We start from the raw sequence: 20767 nt of genomic DNA, 5'->3' as shown, positions 1-20767 counted from the left end.
TACCTGATGTGTTTCAGCTTTTTCTGTTTCTTCTCTGATTTATGATCTCAGATACCGTCAATGACTGCTACATGCTGCTTCAGTGTAACTCAAGGGGTCTTCTTGTGTTTTATCATTTATACCTGGTGAGCAAGGAAAACTTCAAGTGGGGAAAAATATCCTGAACTGAGCAGTGCTTTTATGAACAGGAGAAATAAGAGAGCAAGGGATCTAGTGATGGGCTAAATTCTTTGTTAACATGATGTTCCATATCCTGGGATAATGAAAGATCACATAGCTGATTCTCAGTATCCTTCCCTATTGTGAGTTGCTTCCACTTCAAGAAGACTAAAAACAGTGTATTGAGACCTGTGTGTTTAGAGTTCACTTGGATTCATCAAATAGCCCCTTTAGTTATGTTCTCTGCCAGCATGAAAGAGAATGAATGTATTGCACACACTGGCATTGAGAATAACGCTGTATGTGCCTGTACTTTTAAGATTTATAGTTGTAGTTGTTTCCATGCAATTTTCTTTCACTCAGGATATACTGGGCTGTGAAATGACAGAAGCAGAAGGCAAAGATTTGGGAAATAAGGAAGAGTCCACTGCTCCTGAAGAAGAAGTTTTTGGTGATGTCTTGTGGGATGCACATGATGAACAAGAACAGATGGAAGCTTTTCAGCAGGCCTCTAATTCAACATGTGAGCTGGGATTTGAGAAAGTAAGTATACTGGAAATGCATATGGATGAAGAGAAAGCTATCACTTGTTTCCATCTCTTGTGAGGCAAGATGTACTTCTGCAAAAGAAGTTGTGTCTGAGAGCCTCCTAGGGGCTGCTACTCCTTAGGCTAGAAGAAGCCATGTGTCTTATGTAGATGGCATATTTATTTTCTGGGAGAGATGCCAGTTTGCCTCTTGTTGAATGGCATTGATGAAGAAGTAGTTTTTGTTTCTACAATGAGGAAAAGCACCATAATGGTGTGCCAGAAATAGTGTCCTCCTGCTAGACTTGGGGTGTCAATAGGAAAAGCTCTGAATGTCTTTTTTTTTTGAAGGAAATTGGAGCTCTGTCTTGACACCTGGAGTTAGGCATTCTGCAGATGGCTAATGAAAAATTTCACCTCATACAACCACACATATGTGAGAATAACGTCAGAAATTTTAAAGTAAAAAGCTGCTGAATAAGTCTGTACTCCTCCATTATAATTTTTTTTTTTTTTGAAACTTTCCTGTATGGGGTTGCCAAGAACAGGTATATAGCGAGAAAGTATAAGGAATGTCGGAAGAAAAAACATTGAAGTTGTCATGGAAAGTGATGTCACAGCTGAACTGGGCAATATTCTTTGCTTATGCAATGTAATGTAAAGATGCAGTTTCTGTGTTAGTGTGTTTAAGGTGTTAGCATCCCTATGTTACTAGCACAACTTATTCTTCTACTTTGCTGCTTGTACATTAGCAAGGGGTTGGAGGATTGCGCCACTTTTACTACATACTAGAACAGTAAAATAGAATGTAAAGAAAAGATACATATGTATATCTTAGTGTGCCTCCACTTCTTGTTTGCAGACAAAATATTTCTCCTAAGTGAATGAAGGGTGTGTGGTTTTGTTTTGTTTTAAATCATTCTGAGCTCTGCTATAACATTCTTGGGCATTCATGTAGTGAAAGAAAGCTTTGTGTGTGTGTGTACACTTTACATCTTCATGATGTCATGGCAGATGCAAACGTTGAAGGCTTCATCCTGACAAATATATCCAATGCAGTAGAGTAGGTGAGGCACAGTGTTTGGGGGAAAGCCTGAATTAACATAACACCCAAATGCTTTACTATATTGATACCAGTTCAGTTTATTAGCGCTGAAAGTTCCTACTAAATCAAGGTTAGGAAAAAATGTTTGTATACTTCACATTTTCTTCAAAAGAGATAATATTTTTTGTGGTTTAGGTGTTTCATTAAAAAGTTCTTTCAATTTATATTGTGTTATGTTTTAGTGTTTATTACTTTACCTTAATAAACTTGTACGTACACTTAGTTTTCAGATGGTTTACACTAACAAGCAGTATATTTTTTCCTTAAGCAGTAGAATGTTTGTAATGGTTGTGTCTCTTTTACAGTATTTTGAACGACTAAATGACCTGGTAGCAGCACCAGCTCCAATTCCACCTCTGCTTGTATCAGGAGGACCAGGTTCTGGGAAATCTCTCCTTCTGTCAAAATGGTAGTGAAACATTTTTTTTTTCCTGAAACAAAGGAAAAGAAAGATTAGACCCAATAATTTATCACAGAAATGTTTTTTATGGTCACTTGTAGACTGTGATAGGATTGCTGCCATTAAAATAAATTGATGGTGCCATTACTTCTAACAAGATTAGCATTGTGTGACTCCATTGCCATGAAGGACATTTGTTAATGGCTAGCAATACTGGGGAGAGCAAAAATGGAAACAGATACAGGAATCAATTATAGCTCAGAAAACATCTACCCAATTTTGTAAAGTAAATGCCAATCAACTCTTCTAGCTCAGACATTCTACCCCTTTGGCAAAACTGATAATTTTTGAGTTATATGTGCAAAAATATCGTCTGTTAGTTTTTTTGTTTGTTTGTTTGTTTGGTTTTGGTTTTGCTTCTCTCTTTAGGATTCAGCTGCAACAGAAACATTCACCAAACACTCTAATTCTTTACCACTTTGTTGGGAGGCCCATGTCTACCAGTTCAGAATCTGCATTGATAATTAAACGCCTTACTTTGAAGGTATGCTACATTATGACGTTCCCTGCATTGCACGATGCCTTGGAAAGTGACGTCTCTGTTTGTCAAGAGAAAAACTTCTACAGGTTTTTCTACATCCATTAAGAGTAATGAAAGTGTAAGGCATTATAGAAGGAGGGAATCTGATCCTACACACTGAATGAAGATCCCTTAAATTGCATCTCCAGGATATTCGTAACAGTTATGCTTCCAGTGACCAATCTTGATGGCTTATAAAGCCATATAAGCTTCTTCCAAACTTTTTTTCCCATGTGGCTGATGAGAGAGGCAGGTGGTTTCTGTCCTATGTGTTTTGAAACCTGAGGCTGTATTTGTCAGTTGGCATAGTATTGGTCCTAGACTAGTCTCTGGAAATAGTTATTTTTACACTGTGTTAGATCTGCAGAATATATGTAAATATGTGTGGGATGTATGGAAATAAATGAGGAGTATTTTTGTGCTAGGGTCTGGGCTTTCTTTTTCCTCAATATGGTAGCAGACAGGACCTCACAGGACGAAAACCTTTAGATAAATGAAATCAATTGTGTGTTCCTTGCAATTTTCTCACAAATTTTAGAAGTCTGCCTTTTTTAACCTGTGCAGCTTTTAAGTCCTTTTGAGTCTCCAGATACCTTGTCGATTTTGTAAATTCTAGTTCTCTCTCTAGAATTTATGTAGTGAGTTCAATAAATATTATTTGTAGAAAGCCAGCAAATGTAGAACATAAGGATTCTGTGTGAATTTGAAAAATTATCCCAAGATTGCACTTTTTTTTTTCTCTTGTGTTTGTAGGTCTTTCTTCAACTCAGTTAGTTGATTTTTAAGGTAGAATTTGTCATGTATGTTTATGATTCTGCAGCTTATGCAGCATTCCTGGTTAGTGTCACCTCTGACCTTGGATCCAGCTAAACTTCTGGAAGAATTTCCCCGTTGGCTGGAGAAACTTTCTGCACGCCATCAGGGCAGCATAATTATAATTATTGATTCTATCGACCAAATACAGGTACGTTTTCAAAATACTTGTCATTTGTCAGTCCAAAATAAAGTTTCACTGTAATAGGTTCAACTATATCTGCGTAACGGAAGTAATAATGCTTGCTTTACTGTGAAGCGCAGACGTAAAAATAATTTGCGATAAGTGCAGATGAGTTAAAATAGTCTGTTTTATAGGTGAAATTTATGTTTTATGGGTATTTTTTTCCTTGTTTGCTTGTTTTTAATTTTATTTGCCTGCACACCTTCACTTTTGAGTAGCCCAGGTACATTATTTATGCAGTTGTTTGTTGCTGTGAGCTACTTACTAGGCATGTAAATAACCCAGTTTTTACGAGATGAACACTTTAACAATAGTATTCTGTTTGCTTTAATAATGTTCAGTCACGCTGATTTGTATTAATGGATCATTTAGTACTGTTTGAAGAATCAGATCGTGAACAATTTGTAAGGAAACTGGAGAATTCAAGACTCCATTCTCTGAGCTGTGCAATTAATGAAACCTATCAACTCCTGGCATTTGTTTTGAACAACTCTTATATTAAATAATCAAAATTTGTTTTTAAGCAAGCTGAAAAGCATATGAAATGGCTGATAGATCCCCTGCCAGTGAACGTGAGAGTGATTGTATCAGTGAATGTAGAAACATGTCCACAGGCTTGGAGGTATGTTACATTTCTGAGATGTTTCTAAGTAGCCTTGCCTAAAATAATTATAGTTACTAGTTGAAGAGCAAATGGTCAGATTTATTAAGGTCTGGAGATGTAATCAATAGTTAAGGTTTTGCAACTGTTGTGGAGGAGGAAAGTTTCTCTGTTGCAGCTGCAGGTTTTACCTGTTGTGAAACCAGATTTTTGTTTTACTCTGATGGACCTATCCATATGACTGTATGCGAGAAGATAGTAAATGCAGATCACATGCACATCAAGAAGTGCAATACTGTGATGTAGATCCAGAATAACACTAAAAGTTGAAATTTGGCTTACGATGACTAGAATTTCTTAGTAGCAGGGAATAAGTTCAATTACTGGTTTGATATCAGTCTTTAAAAAGCCATAGAACTTTGATGGCATTTTTTTTCTTCTCCTTTTGTGTGCTATGTAATAAGGGCTGAATATAATTTTGTTCTCTTTTACCAAAGGTTGTGGCCCACTCTTCACCTTGATCCATTGAATTCCAAAGATGTTAAATCTCTCATTAGTGCAGAATGTAATTCTGCAAATGTTAAATTGACTAAAGAGCAGGTATGTCTTTTGTAGTTCTTCTGGAGTACCTAACTAGTATAACTTTTAACAAAAACATGGGAAGATGAAATAAGTACAGCTGCCAGGAGAAAGTATTCTGTTTAATTAACTAAATAGTACTATTCAGCATACATCTTGAGTATTTTATTTTTTTATTTTTTTATTTTTTTTTGCTTTGTGGATCATAGCTATGAAGCACAGGTGGAAGTGTGTAAATTATTAACAGGAAAACTGTACAGTCACACATCGCTGTAAACATACTATTTTCATTTTAGAATCATAAAAGGTTTAGTATTGCATAATAATATAATAAATTGGCGGAAAAGTATTTTACCTCGTTGCCTTGAAAACTAATGCTGTATGGTAGTTCTTGTCTTTAAAGATATAATGAATAGATGCTAACTCTTTTACTCCTAAATTGGAAGGGAAACTTTAGCTTGTATTATGCCTAGTAAACCACAAAGTATTTTGTGCACTAGTTTCATGTCATACTCTTCAGATTTAACAGATAGAAGCATATCTAAAACTTCTATTTTCTTGTCAAATGGTGAACTTGAACTTCATATCAAAGTGGTTAATTTTATCTTATCTCACAGATTTTGTTTAAAATCTTGTAGGAGAAGAAGCTTGAGAGACATTGTCGTTCTGCCACAACTTGCAATGCTTTGTATGTCACTCTTTTGGGCAAAACCATTGCTTGGTAGGTACAGATGCTTCTGCAGTCATGCTCATCACTAGCTTAGAAGGTTGAAAGTAGATTTGCTAGCATTTTGGAATATGTTAATTTAATATAGAGTGAATCCTGTTAAGAAAAGACAGCAGAACAGTGAGTGTATGAAGTTTACCCCTTTACTGACTGGGGAATGCAATAGGCAAGATCAGAGAGTAAATAATCTCTGCCATTTTGATAAGAAGTGAATTCAGATAGCTGACTGTATCATTCTGACTTCAGCTCTTCTGTTTTTCTTCTATTTTTCTATTATTTTGCTTTCTAAATATATCAGTTACTTAAATGCTTTTTAGTGGCATTTGGAGAATGTTGGTATTGTTTCATTAAATGGTTTAATTCAGGTCTGCTGTATTTACTGATGTTCCAGATAGTTTGCCTCATAAATTTTAGGGCTGAAAGGGAGTTCAGCAATTGTTTGGTTTAACATCCTGCATATGGTATTTTGCTGTGTAATTTCTGCTGTGGAGAAAATTAATCTTCCCTCTTGTGCAACAGAATACTTGTAAGTGCATTGGCTTAGTATTAACCTAGACTTCATCATGTTGAGAAAGCTCTGTTTCTAATTTAGAGACTCCCAGAAGATGATAATTTGCTGTGTGTGATTTTCTTTTTTTTTTTTTTTGTTTTTGTTTCTGTTTTATGTTCTAGAATGCTCAATTGCTCATGAAAACATGCTTTGTAAATGCATTAGGTGAAACAGCAACGTGAGGTTTTATCTTTATCCAACCTGATGTTCTTACTCCGTGCTCATTCTGGAAGAAAGAACGCTGCAACATACTTCTTCTTGAAAATAAAAACGTTGCAGTTATTTAGAAAAATCAGAGAATATGATGGCACGTGGCTTAAGAAATTCACCTCTTTTGGTCTTAATCTTGCCTGGTGCTGTGTAACTTATAAACCCAGTAGGAAATTTGGAGCATTTTTGATGTAGAGCTCTTTGATAGTTTCAGTTCATGGTGCTCAGTGAAATGTAATATGCTAAACCACGTCCTTTTTGTCCGTCTGCTCAGTGTCGGAAGTACAGGAAATATCGATGAAACCCTTCAACAGTGTTTCCAATGCCAAGACACAGTGTCCCTGTACAGGCTTGTTCTGAGATCAATTCAAGAATCATTGCAGAGTGATAAGGAGAAAGGTCTTTTGAGAGAGGTAAGCAGAGAATTATTTCTACAGGAAATACATATTCTTTCCTGTAAAGAGTTTTTCTTATATTAAAAGCAAATACTGATTCATATTAGTTCATACGTATGATTCAGAGGTTATGCCATTATTAATTACAGACAGGAAATTGTATTAATCTAATTTTATGTATTGCATGAGTACAGAACATCTGACTTCTCTGTGTTAAATTTAAACTAACTCATTACCTCACAGAACAAAACAGAACTTCTCCACTACGATGTGATGTAGAATCAGCGCTTTGTTTGGTCCCCTGAACCCGTGATTAAGAATAGTAAATAGCATTAAGAATAGTAAATCTTATCAAAACATGGTATCTTGTGAATATAGGGCACAGATTATTAGAGTTTTGATTCCTCTTCCTGCTTCTGCAGAATTTCCCTGTTTAGTGGAATATTTTTTGATATTGACATGATATTCAACAATTGCAAGAAGTTCTTTGGTGCTGTCAGCATGGGACCTTGAGCATATTTTACTTGGATTGAAGCCTTTTATGGTAATGGAGTTACCTTTTCTCCAAAGTGTTTTAGAGGAAGATCTACGGAACCATTTGTCCCAGATGTCAGTTATTTGTCCCACTTGTGCTTTATCTGTTAGAATATTAAACTAGTAGCACCAAGGATTTTTCTCTGAGGATAGAAGAGGGAAAGGGTTTATATATATTTTTTTTTTCCTTGCCATATAAAGTTAAAGTTATAGATGGTAATGTACAACATTTTTCTTTGGATTTCAGTAATCTGAGATCTGCAGCAAATATTGCTAACTAATTGTGTAAGCTATTTTTTCTGCTTTACCACAGATACTGTGTGTCATCGGTGTAAGCCACAATGGTGTAAGTGAATCAGAGCTGATGGAACTTTATCCTGAATTGTCTTCTGCAGTGTTAGCCTTGCTTGTTCACAGCCTGCACAAAATGTGTTTGCTGACATATGGCTGTGGTTTGCTAAAGTTCCAGCATCTCCAGGTAATTTTTTTAATTCTAAACACGTGCAAGTGCAACTCCACCAATGCAAAAGCTTTGTACAGTTTCTGCTCTTGACCATATTATGGTAAATGTGGGAGGCTTTTCAATCTGTTTCTGTTCACCCAGCTTCACACCTGATTACATTCAGAGTTCATTTTCCCTTTCTATCTGAGAAGTTGCTTAAGATCCTTGCCTTATTACACCCCAAGTCCCTTCTGTTCTTAAGATAAGTTCTGTTATTAACTAGGTAGCCTTTCATCTGTGTTTGCTCATCTGTTTTCCTTAACTTCTGGACTGATGTTAGAATCACCTTGAAAACTACTACAGCTGTGTTACCATTATTAGTCAGTATTGTTCAGCAGCTGAAAACCTGGCATTTCAAGCCTTCAGAAACTTCCAACCTATCAGATGTTAACTCAAGGCCTCCTGGAAAACACTAGTTCCATAAAAACAAGCTGAATTGAGGGAGGGAATGTTACCTGAATAACCAGAGCTTTGGTATAACATAAGACAATGTTTGTACCGCTTTTGGCATTGAAAGATTTTTATTATAACATGAGACTCCTGTGATTAAAAAAGAAAAATAATCTTGCATAGCTCCCTGTGTGTTATCTGACTTAATAAGGGTGACTTGCTAAACAAATGGAATGCATTCTCTTTCTCTCAATGATATTCCCTTTCAGGCTTGGGAGATGGTGCGATTAGAGTACATGGAAGAAGGTGAAAATGTTATTTCTGCCTATAGACAAAAACTAGTGGACTATTTCACCATGCAGCTAAGGTGAGTCATAATTCCTCAAGATGTGCTAAACTGCAGGCTTTATGCCTCATGGGTATTTTTGTTTCCTTTATGTACTTCTTACTCAGTTTAGTAAATTATCACGGCAGTAGAACCTTACAATACCCTAATTGTCATTTGACCAGTTTATTGTTGATCTATTGCTTTTTAATCTTAGAACAGATTGAGGACTGTACTGGGGAGTAGGCATGCAAAGAAGTTATCATGTGATAAGCTAGGACATGAACTTACAATAGATCATTTATTTTGTGGTAGCGGACCCCATGTAGATTTTTAACTCCTAACAAATGCTGAGAAATTTGAGGTTGCTTGGAACTTGAGACAAGAGCCTGCCTTTTATTTAGCAAGCAATAAGCTGAAAGGCTTACAAGTTCATGTCCATCTTGAAAACAGATTTTCATTTACAGCCCTACGTTAGTGTGTCCCAACTGTGGGCTACTGTTTACTGCATCTCAGAGCATGCACTGTTGGGTAACAGAAAGCCAACAGGGCTACAGCGTGCTGGGGAAAGGAGGCACAAAGGGACAGTGTTTCAGGGCTGCAACTCTTCTGGTTGTCACAGATTAGCCCATGTGGGAGGGAGGACAAGCTTCCAGTGGGGTACTGGGGATTTCCAGGGCTCTCTGAGATGAATATACATGACGATGTGAGAAAACAGAGTGCATAAGTCTCATAGTAGTCTGTCTGTTTAGTTATTCAGGTATAGCAACTGTATACTTGCCTAGTTTTCACGTCAAATTGATTAGTAGTATTTGGACTCTCAGAGTTCTTACTTTTATGGCTTTTCTTTCAATAGTCGAGACCGAGTGACCTGGAGAAGTGCAGATGAACTTCCCTGGCTCTTCCAACAGCAGGGTGACAAGCAAAAGCTACACAACTGTCTTTTGAACCTCTTTGTATCCCAGAACCTTTACAAAAGGTACAAAGGTGGCCACTGTTTTGGCGGGTATAAACATTTCAGAGGGTTGTTGTTGTTGTTTGTTTTTGTCAAGCAGGTGAATAATTATTTATTTGAAAATATAAATCAGAAAATGATAGATCAAGATCAAAGGACCTTCAGTAGTAGAGCCTGAAATTGTAATGCACTGGTGACCCTGTTGCTATATAAATCATGTATATTTTTCTTTTCTCTTACAACTGGGGGTTTGGTAAAGGCGTAAATACCGCTGTTGAACTGCAGCAGTCTCCATGGATTGTCTCTGTAGACACTCCATGGCAGAAAGAAAAAAAAAATCATGCATATGGCCCTATTCTTCTAACATAGCATCAGTTTGAATAGAGAGGTGTCAGAGATAAGATGAGCTTCTTCTTTCCTTGTTAAAACAGGGGACATTTTGCAGAATTGCTGAGTTACTGGCAGCTGGTTGGGAAAGATAAGAGCTCTATGGCAGCTGAGTATTTTGACTCTCTGAAAGAATATGAAAAAAGCTGTGAGGGAGAGGAAAGTATGATCTGCCTGGCTGATCTTTATGAGACTCTGGGACGGTTTCTTAAGGACCTAGGTCTTCTCAGTCAGGTGAGTACATTTAGAGACTGGTAACAGCAAGGAGGCAAATTAAGCAGAGCTTAGTGTGTGCTTTCTGTTTCAGCTGTCAAATTATTGTAACATGTGGGATGTTACCTGCTGTCACCATATCCTGAACTTTGTTGTTACAGGCTGTAGCTCCTTTGCAGCGGTCTCTGGAAATTCGAGAGACTGCACTGGATCCAGACCACCCAAGGGTGGCACAGTCACTTCACCAGCTAGCAGGAGTTTATGTTCAGTGGAAGAAGTTTGGGAATGCTGAACAGTTGTATAAGCAGGCACTGGAAATCTCAGAAAATGCTTATGGAGCTGAACATCCTCGGGTAGCACGTGAACTTGATGCACTTGCCACCTTGTACCAAAAGCAGAACAAGTAAGATTGACTACAGTGGTGGTTTTCTTTCACATAGAAGTAACTTAACAGATTTGCTTCCTGAAGCCATACTGTTTCTGTAGTTCTTTTTTAGAGTTTCATTATGCCCAATGCAAAAGTGAGCATCCCCTCTGTATTCTTGTAGCAGGCCACCCAGTAAGGGCCAACTTTTGTGCTTAGTATTTCAACAAACTAAAAAGTTAGAGGTGAAGGAGGAGCAGGTTCTGATGAAACTGAACAGGTAAAAGTCTATGGGGCCCAATGACATCCCAGGGTCCTGAGGGCACTGGCTGATGGGGTTGCCAAGCCTCTCTCCAATGTATTTGAAATGTCCTGGCAGTCAGGCAAAGTCCCTGGTGACTGGAAAAAGGGAAACATGGCTGCCATTTTTAAAAAGGGTAGAAAGGAGGACCTGGGGAACTGCAGACCGGTGAGCCTCACCTCTGTGTCTGGGAAGATCATGGAACAGATCCTCCCGGAGTCAATGTCAAGGCACAGGCAAGACAAGGAGGTGATCTGGGACAGCCAGCATGGCTTCACCAAGGGCAAATTGTGCCTGACCAGTCTGGTGGTCTTCTAGGGTGGAGTAACTGCATCAGTTGACAAGGGAATACTGATCCATGCCATCTACTTGGACTTCTGGAGATTGGAGAGATACAGATTTGAAGGGTGGTCCATTCAGTGGATAAGGAATTGGCTTGAAGGCTGCACCCAGAGAATGGTAGTCAGTGGCTCTATGGCCAGGTGGAGGCCGGTGATGAGTGGTCGGTTGAAACACCAGAAGGAAGGGGTGCCATCCAAAGGGACGTGGACAAGCTGGAGAAATGGGCCTGTGTGAACCTAATGGGGTTCAACAACACCAAGTGCAAGGTGCTGCACCTGGGTTTGGGCAATCCCAGACATGAGGACAGAATGGCAGAAGAACTCACTGAGAGCAGCCCTGCAGAGAAGGACTTGGGTGTTCTGGTGGATCAAAAGTTCAACATGAGCCAGCAGGGTGTGCTTGCAGCCCAGGTGGCCAACTGCATCCTGGGATGCATCAGCAGAGGAGTGGCCAGCAGGGAAAGGGAGGGGATTGTGCCCCTCTGCTCTGCCCTTGTGAGGCCTCAGACTCCTGCCTCCAGATCTATGACTCCCAGCACAAGAAGGACACAGGGCTTTTAGAGCAGGTCCAGAGGAGGGCCATGAGGATAATCAGAGGGCTGGAGCACCTCTGCTATGAAGATGGGCTGAGAGAGCTGGGCATGTTCAGCCTAAAGAGAAGGCTCCGGGATGACCTCATTGCAGCTTTTCAGTGCTTAAAGGGGGCTTATAAAAAGATAGAAAGCAACTTTTTGCTCAACCAGGTAATGACAGGACAAGTAGTAATGGTTTTAAACTAAAAGAGGGGAGATTTAGATTAGAGGTTAGGAGGAAATCCTTCGCTCAGGGTGGTGAGGCACTGGCACGCGTTGCCCAGAGAAGCTGTGGATGCCCCATCCCTGGAGGTGTTCAAGGCCAGGTTGGATGGGGCCTGGGCAACGTGGTCTGGTGGGTGGCATCCCTGCCTATGGCAGGGGGCTTGGAACTGGATGATCTTTAAGGTCCCTTCCAACCCAAACTATTCTGTGATCCTATGATTGTCTGGCCCCAAGCATTTTGGGTATTCTTTATCTTGGACAAAAAGTGTGTTTCCCCCCCCCCCCCCCTGCAAGATTCTTAAATTCTCTTCAGATTTGTATGCTTAAGTAACTTAGAAGCTTTCCAGAATACACAGCTACACTTGGCATTCTTCTAACACAGTAAATAACTGTTTTCAGATATGAACAAGCTGAGCAGTTGAGGAAAAAGTCCTTCAAAATACGCCAGAAAGCAGCAAGGCGGAAAGGCAGTCTGGTAAGGAAATGTTTTTGTGAATGTTGTGGCTTTGTTAAAAAGATGATAGTGTGTGTGCAGAGCTGACAAATCTGATTCTTAAATGTTTTTGATAATTGAGGGCATAGCTAATGAAGTGGCTTAGCAGCTGCTTTGGTAACTGCCCTTTAAATTCTGCTGGAGTGGAGATTAAATCAGGGCAACTGATAAGGAGTTGAGAGGTAGAAAAGAAATAAGTGTATACACAGTTTGGGAGTGCAGAATTAATGATACAATTAGCTGTCAAAATGACAACGGAAAAAGGAGTTCCATGGAGATAACCAAGGACTTTCTCCTACAAATACTATTGAATGCAATCCTTACTGCAGTGGATAATCCCAGTAACAGTATTACGTGCCATGCTGAGATTTCCCCCCCCCTTTTTTTTTGTTTTTCCTATGTTTTTCATGTACAGAGTTTTTCTGGTAATTCTTGAACTAAGGGTTTGCTTGTCATGTAGTCCCTCTACTATAGGAGTTCAGCTAGTGACCCCAGAACTCTAGTTGTAGCTTGAATGAACATTATGAAAAGCCATAAAAATGTTGCTATTTCCTCAATGCTTAAATACAAAGGACTGTGAATCACAAGGATTTTTACCATTTTTGTAATGAGCACTGCTGCAAAAACATTTCTGTTAAGACTGCAAATATCAAGACAAAGCAGAGTGTGTAACAAAGGCAGCATCTTTTGCACATCTTTTGCATGTAAGCATTAGCTTGACAGCCTGTTTTACAAAGATCCATGTGAAGCCTAGAGTTATACTTTATAGTATCATTTAGGATAGGAGACTTGCTTGATTTTTGCTTTGAGTTTATAAACTTGAGAGCAGGAATTAAGTAGGATTATCATCTTCCTTTGGCACAAACTTGTCTTCTGTTTTTCTGTCTTCAGTAACATGCTTTGAAAGTAATGGTGATTGGCTGATTTACGTTGTGTTTTGCTGTAGTGTGGCTTTGCTCTCCTGCGTCAAAGAGCCCTGCAATTGGAAGAGCTCACATTAGGCAAGGATACGCCAGATAATGCTCGAACCCTCAATGAACTTGGAGTCCTCTATTACCTGCAGAATAATCTTGAGTAAGTTGTATTCATTGTGACACATCTGCTGAGTGTTCTCAGGTATCATACGTGAAAACAAAGCATGGAGAACTAGCATTAAATGTAGAGACAGGATCAAATACACTTTATGCTGGTGTCCCTGACTCATTTTACTGTTTTTGTTTACTGTGAATTTCACTCATATTTTCTCGAGTTGATGCTATTAGCGTGTATTAACAACTTGGTGCATTTCCTGCATTCAGAATTGGTGTTTCACTGTTAAATTTAGCCTTAGTTGCAAATATCAGTTATGTCTCAAAATGTATGCCCTATTCTACTCAGCTTCACTATCTTGTCACCCTCCTTTGTAACAGTCATCCTTGAACATCAGGATTGCTGGTGTTTCACACCACTTAAGTTGCCAGTATTACAAGAAATCATGAGTTAAGCATTTATTCACTGTAGATGTTATCCTCAGACTCTTACTCTGCAGGCCTTTTCAGGGCAAAAGATGACAGAGCAGCATGAAGGTGCTCTAAAAGCAGGTACAGGTAAGCAGGGGTGTTGAAGAAGGGGAATAAAAGGTGCAGAGCAGTTCTGATTGCATGGTTAGTGATTCTTCTCACCAGCTTCTTCTGTCCACAAAGTAGTCTATAAGGGGGTGTTGTAAGTGAATTCCAAGTCACCTTATGTCCTCCTCTCCTGAACTGAATCTTTCCAGGAAAGGAAGAAAGTGCACAGCAAAAAAGCACAGAGTAACTTCTGGAAGTGTTCTTATGTTCTTCCTGTATCTGGTGTTTAAGTTACCAGTAGTTGTTGGAAAACTACAAACAGTATATTGTAATTTGGGATCTGCATGTCCTTTAAATGCTCTGTTTTTACAGTGAAGGCTGTTTTTAACAGCTGTTGGAAATGTGTGTTTGTTTTTGTCAGTTTACGTTCATGAAGTCACACGAAGTGACTGATCATAGAGGAGCACTCTATCTTGTCTCATACAGGATCATTTTATATTCCACACTGCTCATATGTAGTTCCTGTCCAACACAACCTACTTTTAGAGTAAACATATTCCCACTGTTTCGTGGGTAAGTGAAAGTACCGTCCTTGTTCTAGTGTAGGTTTAAGTCATTTTGATAGCTATTGTGTGTCTGTTCTGAATCACAGCAAGTCCAAGACTGAATTTTTCAATCATTTAGTACAGTTAGAGGGAAATCAGTGGCAGAAGGGTGTGCCACTAGCAGTTGCTGTGTATCACACTTCATCCTCTAGTCCTTACATAGAGAGAACACCTTCTGACACTTGTGTAAGAGCTTCAGAATTGAATGTACGGTTCTATGTAAGGTCTTTTCCTCTCTAATGTGAAATGGATTTTTCTGATTTACTAAACTAACCCGCTGGGAATAGAGTCACACAAAGTTGTGTGTTTGTCAGGATGACAAACTACCTGGTTGTGATGGATACTGCCAGGATTATGTGGGAGTCAGCCATTGTTGGGGAACTGCTGCAAATCCATAATGGAATAGTAGCATACTGTACTAGTGAGACGAAATGTGTGCTTTTGATAGGAAAACACTTGAATGGTGACATTAGAGAGTGTCTTTTCCACTCTGTCACTTCTAGGCAGTTTCTATTATGAGAATCTATCTTATCACATACGATACATGTGATCATCTAATCATCACATCAAGCATGTTCCAGGCTTTTCCCCCTTTGGCATGAAAACTACCTGCTGAACCCTGTAATATGTATTATATTCTTTTCAGTTACTTGAAAAATGTGTGATGGGTTTGAACCTTTACCTAACGTTCCACTATTGCTTTATCTGTGGAAGTACTGAACTGCTATGAGGATCTGCACAGAAGATATAGCTTGAATTAAAGAAATGAGCAGCCATGGGGTTAGCGTAATGTTTACTGAAATCTGCTAGACTGGTTTTTCAGCCCTGTACAGGGGCACTCCAGTACTACACTGGAATATATTAATTATCTCTGTCCGTCATTCTTATGGTTAGCCTGCGTGGCAGTGCTGTGGCTGGGATTTATTGTTCCTCGCTGCTTAAATGAAATGCTGATCTGTCATTTGCTTATCCAGAAGAGAAAGTCTGTTGCCAGATGTCAGTATTTCTGCAATTTCCGAGGCTTGAGTTTGTTCTATTTCAAACTCACTTTAGCCTGTGCAGATGTTATCAGGTTTAAAATACTGTTGAACAAATGTGCTTTGTAGGACAGCAGAGCTTTTTCTGAAGCGCTCCTTGGAAATGAGAGAAAGAGTCCTGGGACCTGACCACCCAGACTGCGCGCAGTCTTTGAACAATCTGGCAGCCTTGTACAACGAGAAGAAGCACTATGACAAGGCAGAGGAACTCTACGAAAAAGCTTTAGACATCAGGAGGAGAGCACTGGCTCCAGATCATCCCTCTTTGGCTTATACAGTGAAACACCTGGCAGTGCTGTACAAAAAGCTGGTAAGCACAACCCTGTTACCTTTACACATCGCCTAAAATGGCTAATGCCTTGCAGTGTTACAATCTTCAGTCCAAAAGGAGTGGGCCATGGGTTTTGTCAGCCATCAATGTCCACACATGCACAAAAGACGCAGTCTAATGGCCTAGGTCTGCTTCCAAAAAGCCCTGTAGTGTTTTCAGGACACACTTTGCTTTAAGGTAAGCTGTTTATGAGTAGTGCCCTCAGTGTCCTGCATGCTCGGTATTCACCGTGAAGGAGCACTTCTGATCTGGTTAAAAGCTAGTGCCGCTGTTGCAGTTGGAGAAGCTCTTGCCAGCTGTATTTGAGTTCTCTACTGTCTGGTACATGATGTCCATTTACAAGAGTTTAATGAGATGTGACTTGATGGGAAAATCATGTCTTGGGGTGTAGGAATAGTGGTGGCTTCTTTTGTTTTTGTTTTTTAACATCATGACCTTGGTCTTTACGGTAAAACTGAGAATAACTTGAAGGCTCATGATAGAGATAGTGCTTTACTTGAGGCTCATGAGGGAGACTGTACTTTCCAAATAAGCTGCATGACCAAGCCACTTCTAGCTTACGTTGATTCAGTGAAACATGAGAGTTACTTCCCTGCTAAATACACTTTGTGCAGTAACAGTAGTCTAAACTCCATGCTTCATCATTTTTTATGAATGTTTTATGAATATGTGCATGAGATGGCTTTGGATTCCATGTTCTCTGCTCACTTCAGCTTAGAATTTTGATGCTGCTAGAAACTGCAAAAATACTCAATATGCAGATCTACCAGCTCTTTTCTAGTTTGAATGAGCATAAATTAAAATTCATGGTGAACTAGTGACACAGGAAGAGTAGAGGAAGAATAGGGACAAGAATCAGATATAGAAAATTACAATTATTTATAGATAAGTATTTTTTCCAGATGAATTACTGACAATCTTTAGACTTTGGCATGGTGATGCTTTGAAGAAATTGAGAAAGTTGGATTTGAATTTTGCAATTACAATGAAACATACGATGAAAGTTTGCAGTATTAAATGTGTCATTGCTGTTAAATATGAGAATTCCCATTCCACTAATAAAAACCTCAGCACACTTCTCAAGTATAGCTGGTTAATATGTGTGCAGATTCAAATTGCAAGGAAAACATATTTGCTGGAAAAAATAATTCCATGAACACTAGTTGGAATATGATAGGAGAATTTTAGAGAAATCAGGCTAGAAACCAAGGTCTCAGTGTGATGAATGGGAAGTGTCATGTACTTGAAACTGGATTAAGCACTGCAGCTATTCCAAAAACCATGGTGCAGACACTACTTATCAAAGTTAAGGCAGTTACGTTACCATTCCCATATCATCAGTAAATTTCAGCAATTTATGTCTAAGCATAAGCTCTCTGCTCTCATTTAGGGCAGGATGAAGGTGCAAATGGTGAAAATTACTTGGATAAAAGTACAACTGAAAATTCTTTTTAACAGTCTTCTGAACGAGACACTTGTGAAAGGAAAATGAAATTTAAAAAAGGAAGAAAGAGACATAGCTGTGAAACACACTAACTGGGAGTTGAGTATGCTCAGCATTTTAGAAAGTATTTTGGAAAGTCCCAATAAATATTCACAGTAAATAATCTGTGCAGAATGTAACTATGAATTGACCAAAGTTAACCCTTATTCTGGAAACAGTTGCAGTTTCTCCAACCTTTTTGTTTAAAAAAGACTTTACCATCATCATTTTGATACACTAAGACAACCACATTTATTTATTTTTTTTCATGTTGTTTGCAGGGAAAACTTGACAAGGCTGTTCCTCTGTATGAACTAGCTGTTGAAATTCGACAGAAATCATTTGGCCCCAAACACCCTAGTGTAGCGACTGCTTTGGTGAATCTGGCTGTTCTTTATTGTCAGATGGTAAGTTCTTTGTGTCTTACATGTTTCTTATTCCCATCTTAGACTTTTTTATGACTTGCACCTAAACGATACCAAAGTAACTTAATCACATTTTAAGGAGAACTCCTTATAGGACCTACAAATGCTTAGGATCCATTATAAAAAATTGAAGGATGTTTGACAAGCAAAGCGTGTGCAGGGAATAGATAACTGCTGTTACTGATACTACACGAGCACGATTGGAACGATGCTCTTGAGATTATTCAGGATGCTCACATGCTTTATAAGAGTATAGCTAGAATACAGCAGAGATACTGGAATTCATGCTGCACAATGGAAAGCAGCTCCACCACTGACTCAGAGGGTAACATAATCCTGTGAAATTTATGTCCATGTATGACATATTCAGTGCTCACCTTGAGCAGCTGTGATTCTGCGTAACTAAAAATCTGAGAAAGCTCTAACAGTTGACATTCTTGTCTACAACTAATAGGAGATTTGAAAGAAAGGCAATCGACCTGTTACCAAATTCCTTACTTAGTGTCAATAGGAGCAACCGGCTTCTTGTTTTCTCTATTTCTGCAATCTGCGTATCTGATTTTAAGCAGTAATTAAAGCTGCTTCAGATAAAATTAAAGAGCATGTGGTAACTAAGAATTCTATGGTATGTAGACTGAGATTTTCAAAATTGCCTAGGAAAACCAGACCCTAAATGTGAACAGGCTAACGGGAATGGGATTTGCAAGTGAATGCCGGTGGCTTTGACAGTCTGAACCATACTTCTCATCTGCCATCACCATCCAGAACACAAAGAAGCTGTTCGGTTGAATATGCATGAATTTGTATCTAGGATGTGTTGATGCTTTTGTAGGGGGAAAAAGATTAGAAAATATACTGTACTTTTGTAACAAACAACTTCTTACTACCCAAAGAAAAAGCAGACTGAAGCTTTACCTCTTTATGAACGCGCATTAAAAATTTATGAAGACAGCTTTGGCCACATGCATCCTCGTGTAGGGGAAACTCTGAAAAACTTGGCTGTGCTAAGGTAAGATGATATGCTCTCGCCCTATAAAATCAAATTACTATACAAGTCCGTGGATAAAATGAAACATATGGACCTGTGTATTTATTAGGAAAGTAGAGGCTTAATTACCCTTGCTGATTGCATGGTGTGCATTTCAGTTTAAATGAAGGGTGAGACTTGTTTTATGTGTTTATTTCAACTTTGTTTTTCTCTTCTCCCAAGCTATGAAGGGGGAGATTTTGAGAAGGCAGCTGAACTTTACAAGAGAGCTATGGAAATAAAAGAAGCAGAGACTTTGTTGATAGGTGGAAAAGCAACTTCTCGACACTCATCAAGTGGAGATACGTTCAGTATAAAAAGTGCATTATCACCAAACACCTTCCTGGAACCCGGACAAAGGTGATATAAACCTCCTCAAAGAAAAGGCAGCTTCTATTGCTACTTTTTTAGACAAAATTATTAGGAAAACCTATTTTTTGTGGGACAGAATGCTATTTTGGGACTTAAGACTGACCTCATGAATGACAGGGAAACAATTTAAGCTTGAAATCCTTCCCTGTTAACTTTGCAGACTGTATGGTACGATGTCAATTTCTTCCATTGTATACAAATATGCACGTAAGGTACTTGCTCAACTTACAGTTAATACCAAAACCATATGGATTTGATACCTCTTATCCTAAGAACCAGGATTGTAACAAGATAAATTAAACCAATGGTATGTACTTTATAGGGTAGTTCTTACTTCTATGTTGTAATAGCCTGGCTTAGTACATTTATGTGGTTTTTATTTCAACAACCTTTTTCAGAAGCTTTTAAAGTTGTTTCTAAAGTTCTAATAACTTTGAAAAAGTCAAAATCCTGTTTTACCCCAAGTTTTACCTGCAGTGTAATTTCAGCTTTAAGTAAATTTACATTCAAAAGACTTTTGCAAAAATAATTGGTTTCCCTTGGAAGCAAATATATCTCAATATATTATTACATACAAGTGAAGCTGCTGTCAAATCCATCTGTGTTCACTGAAAATGCTTCCTCTGAGGAAACAAAATGATAAAGAGTAATTTATTTAATGCTTGAACACCTCAAAGCAGAAAGTCTTCAATTTCAATAGAGCTTTAATCATATGTATCATCTCAGTAACATTCATGATGCACTGTAAAAAATTAGAGCATTGTTTAAAAGATTGCCAAAAAACAAAGCTGGAGAAAAACACTGCAATATGCCTGATTTCTTAGTTCATAACAAAAGTCATAAATTGTCCATTAGATTTTATGGGCGGAATAGATTATACTTGTAAATATCTCTTTAATTGGAAAAAGATTGTTAAAGCTGCTAAAGCTGCTTTTTTTGTTGTTTGCTCTGATGTTATTTCTAAATACTTCTAACTATTGACACAATCCGTCTTCTCAAAGTGTTTATACTTCAGATCTTTCTTGTATATGCAGATTGAATATCTGAAATTAACAAAAAAACACATTTTGCATACTCTGTGCGTATGAAAATGTACTACATGAAGTAAAATGGAAAACAGTTGCCTCTTGTAAAGTTGTCAACTAGTTGAGTCTAGTTTAACTAAGCTGTTGTAGAAATGAGTCAACCATTTGGTTGTCTCAATCTTCAGCATCAAGCATGTGCCTCACTTTGACTGTTCCCAACAGAACGGTAGTTTCTCACAAAGAAATGTAACACTTAAATTGACACTCAGATCATGCTAATATAGACTTAATGACACTGATTCATGTATGTACCTTTTAAACTATCTCATTTTGTTTCCCTTTCTTCGTTACAATTCATTTCTTACATGTTTTCTCCAAAACTGAACTCAATCCACAAACCGCCTTCCATTTTACAGAAGAACAAAAAAAAACCCTCACCAACTTCAAAGATGATTTTTGTTTAAATAATATAATCTAGCATTA

General features: G+C 38.4%; 1 protein-coding gene across 1 annotated transcript in view; it reads left to right on the top strand.

The window, feature by feature from the left end:
• NPHP3 (nephrocystin 3) overlaps nucleotides 1-20314 on the top strand; it is a 28834-nt gene extending 8520 nt beyond the window's left edge. Inside the window, exons 9-27 of the mRNA XM_035317030.1 lie at nucleotides 523-702; nucleotides 2097-2200; nucleotides 2621-2735; nucleotides 3592-3735; nucleotides 4293-4390; nucleotides 4867-4969; nucleotides 5587-5669; nucleotides 6710-6848; nucleotides 7678-7842; nucleotides 8526-8623; nucleotides 9438-9560; nucleotides 9968-10157; nucleotides 10298-10539; nucleotides 12339-12414; nucleotides 13379-13506; nucleotides 15691-15931; nucleotides 17717-17842; nucleotides 18754-18869; nucleotides 19071-20314. Of these exons, the coding sequence (XP_035172921.1) occupies nucleotides 523-702; nucleotides 2097-2200; nucleotides 2621-2735; nucleotides 3592-3735; nucleotides 4293-4390; nucleotides 4867-4969; nucleotides 5587-5669; nucleotides 6710-6848; nucleotides 7678-7842; nucleotides 8526-8623; nucleotides 9438-9560; nucleotides 9968-10157; nucleotides 10298-10539; nucleotides 12339-12414; nucleotides 13379-13506; nucleotides 15691-15931; nucleotides 17717-17842; nucleotides 18754-18869; nucleotides 19071-19251 (2652 nt within the window). The 3' untranslated portion in view covers nucleotides 19252-20314. The remainder of the gene's footprint in view (nucleotides 1-522; nucleotides 703-2096; nucleotides 2201-2620; nucleotides 2736-3591; nucleotides 3736-4292; nucleotides 4391-4866; nucleotides 4970-5586; nucleotides 5670-6709; nucleotides 6849-7677; nucleotides 7843-8525; nucleotides 8624-9437; nucleotides 9561-9967; nucleotides 10158-10297; nucleotides 10540-12338; nucleotides 12415-13378; nucleotides 13507-15690; nucleotides 15932-17716; nucleotides 17843-18753; nucleotides 18870-19070) is intronic.
• Nucleotides 20315-20767: the final 453 nt, after the last annotated feature.

Source organism: Oxyura jamaicensis, chromosome 2, assembly GCF_011077185.1.
Source record: "Oxyura jamaicensis isolate SHBP4307 breed ruddy duck chromosome 2, BPBGC_Ojam_1.0, whole genome shotgun sequence".
In the NCBI taxonomy this organism is placed as follows: Eukaryota; Metazoa; Chordata; class Aves; order Anseriformes; family Anatidae; genus Oxyura; species Oxyura jamaicensis.
This window is presented reverse-complemented; position numbering and strand designations above follow the sequence as displayed.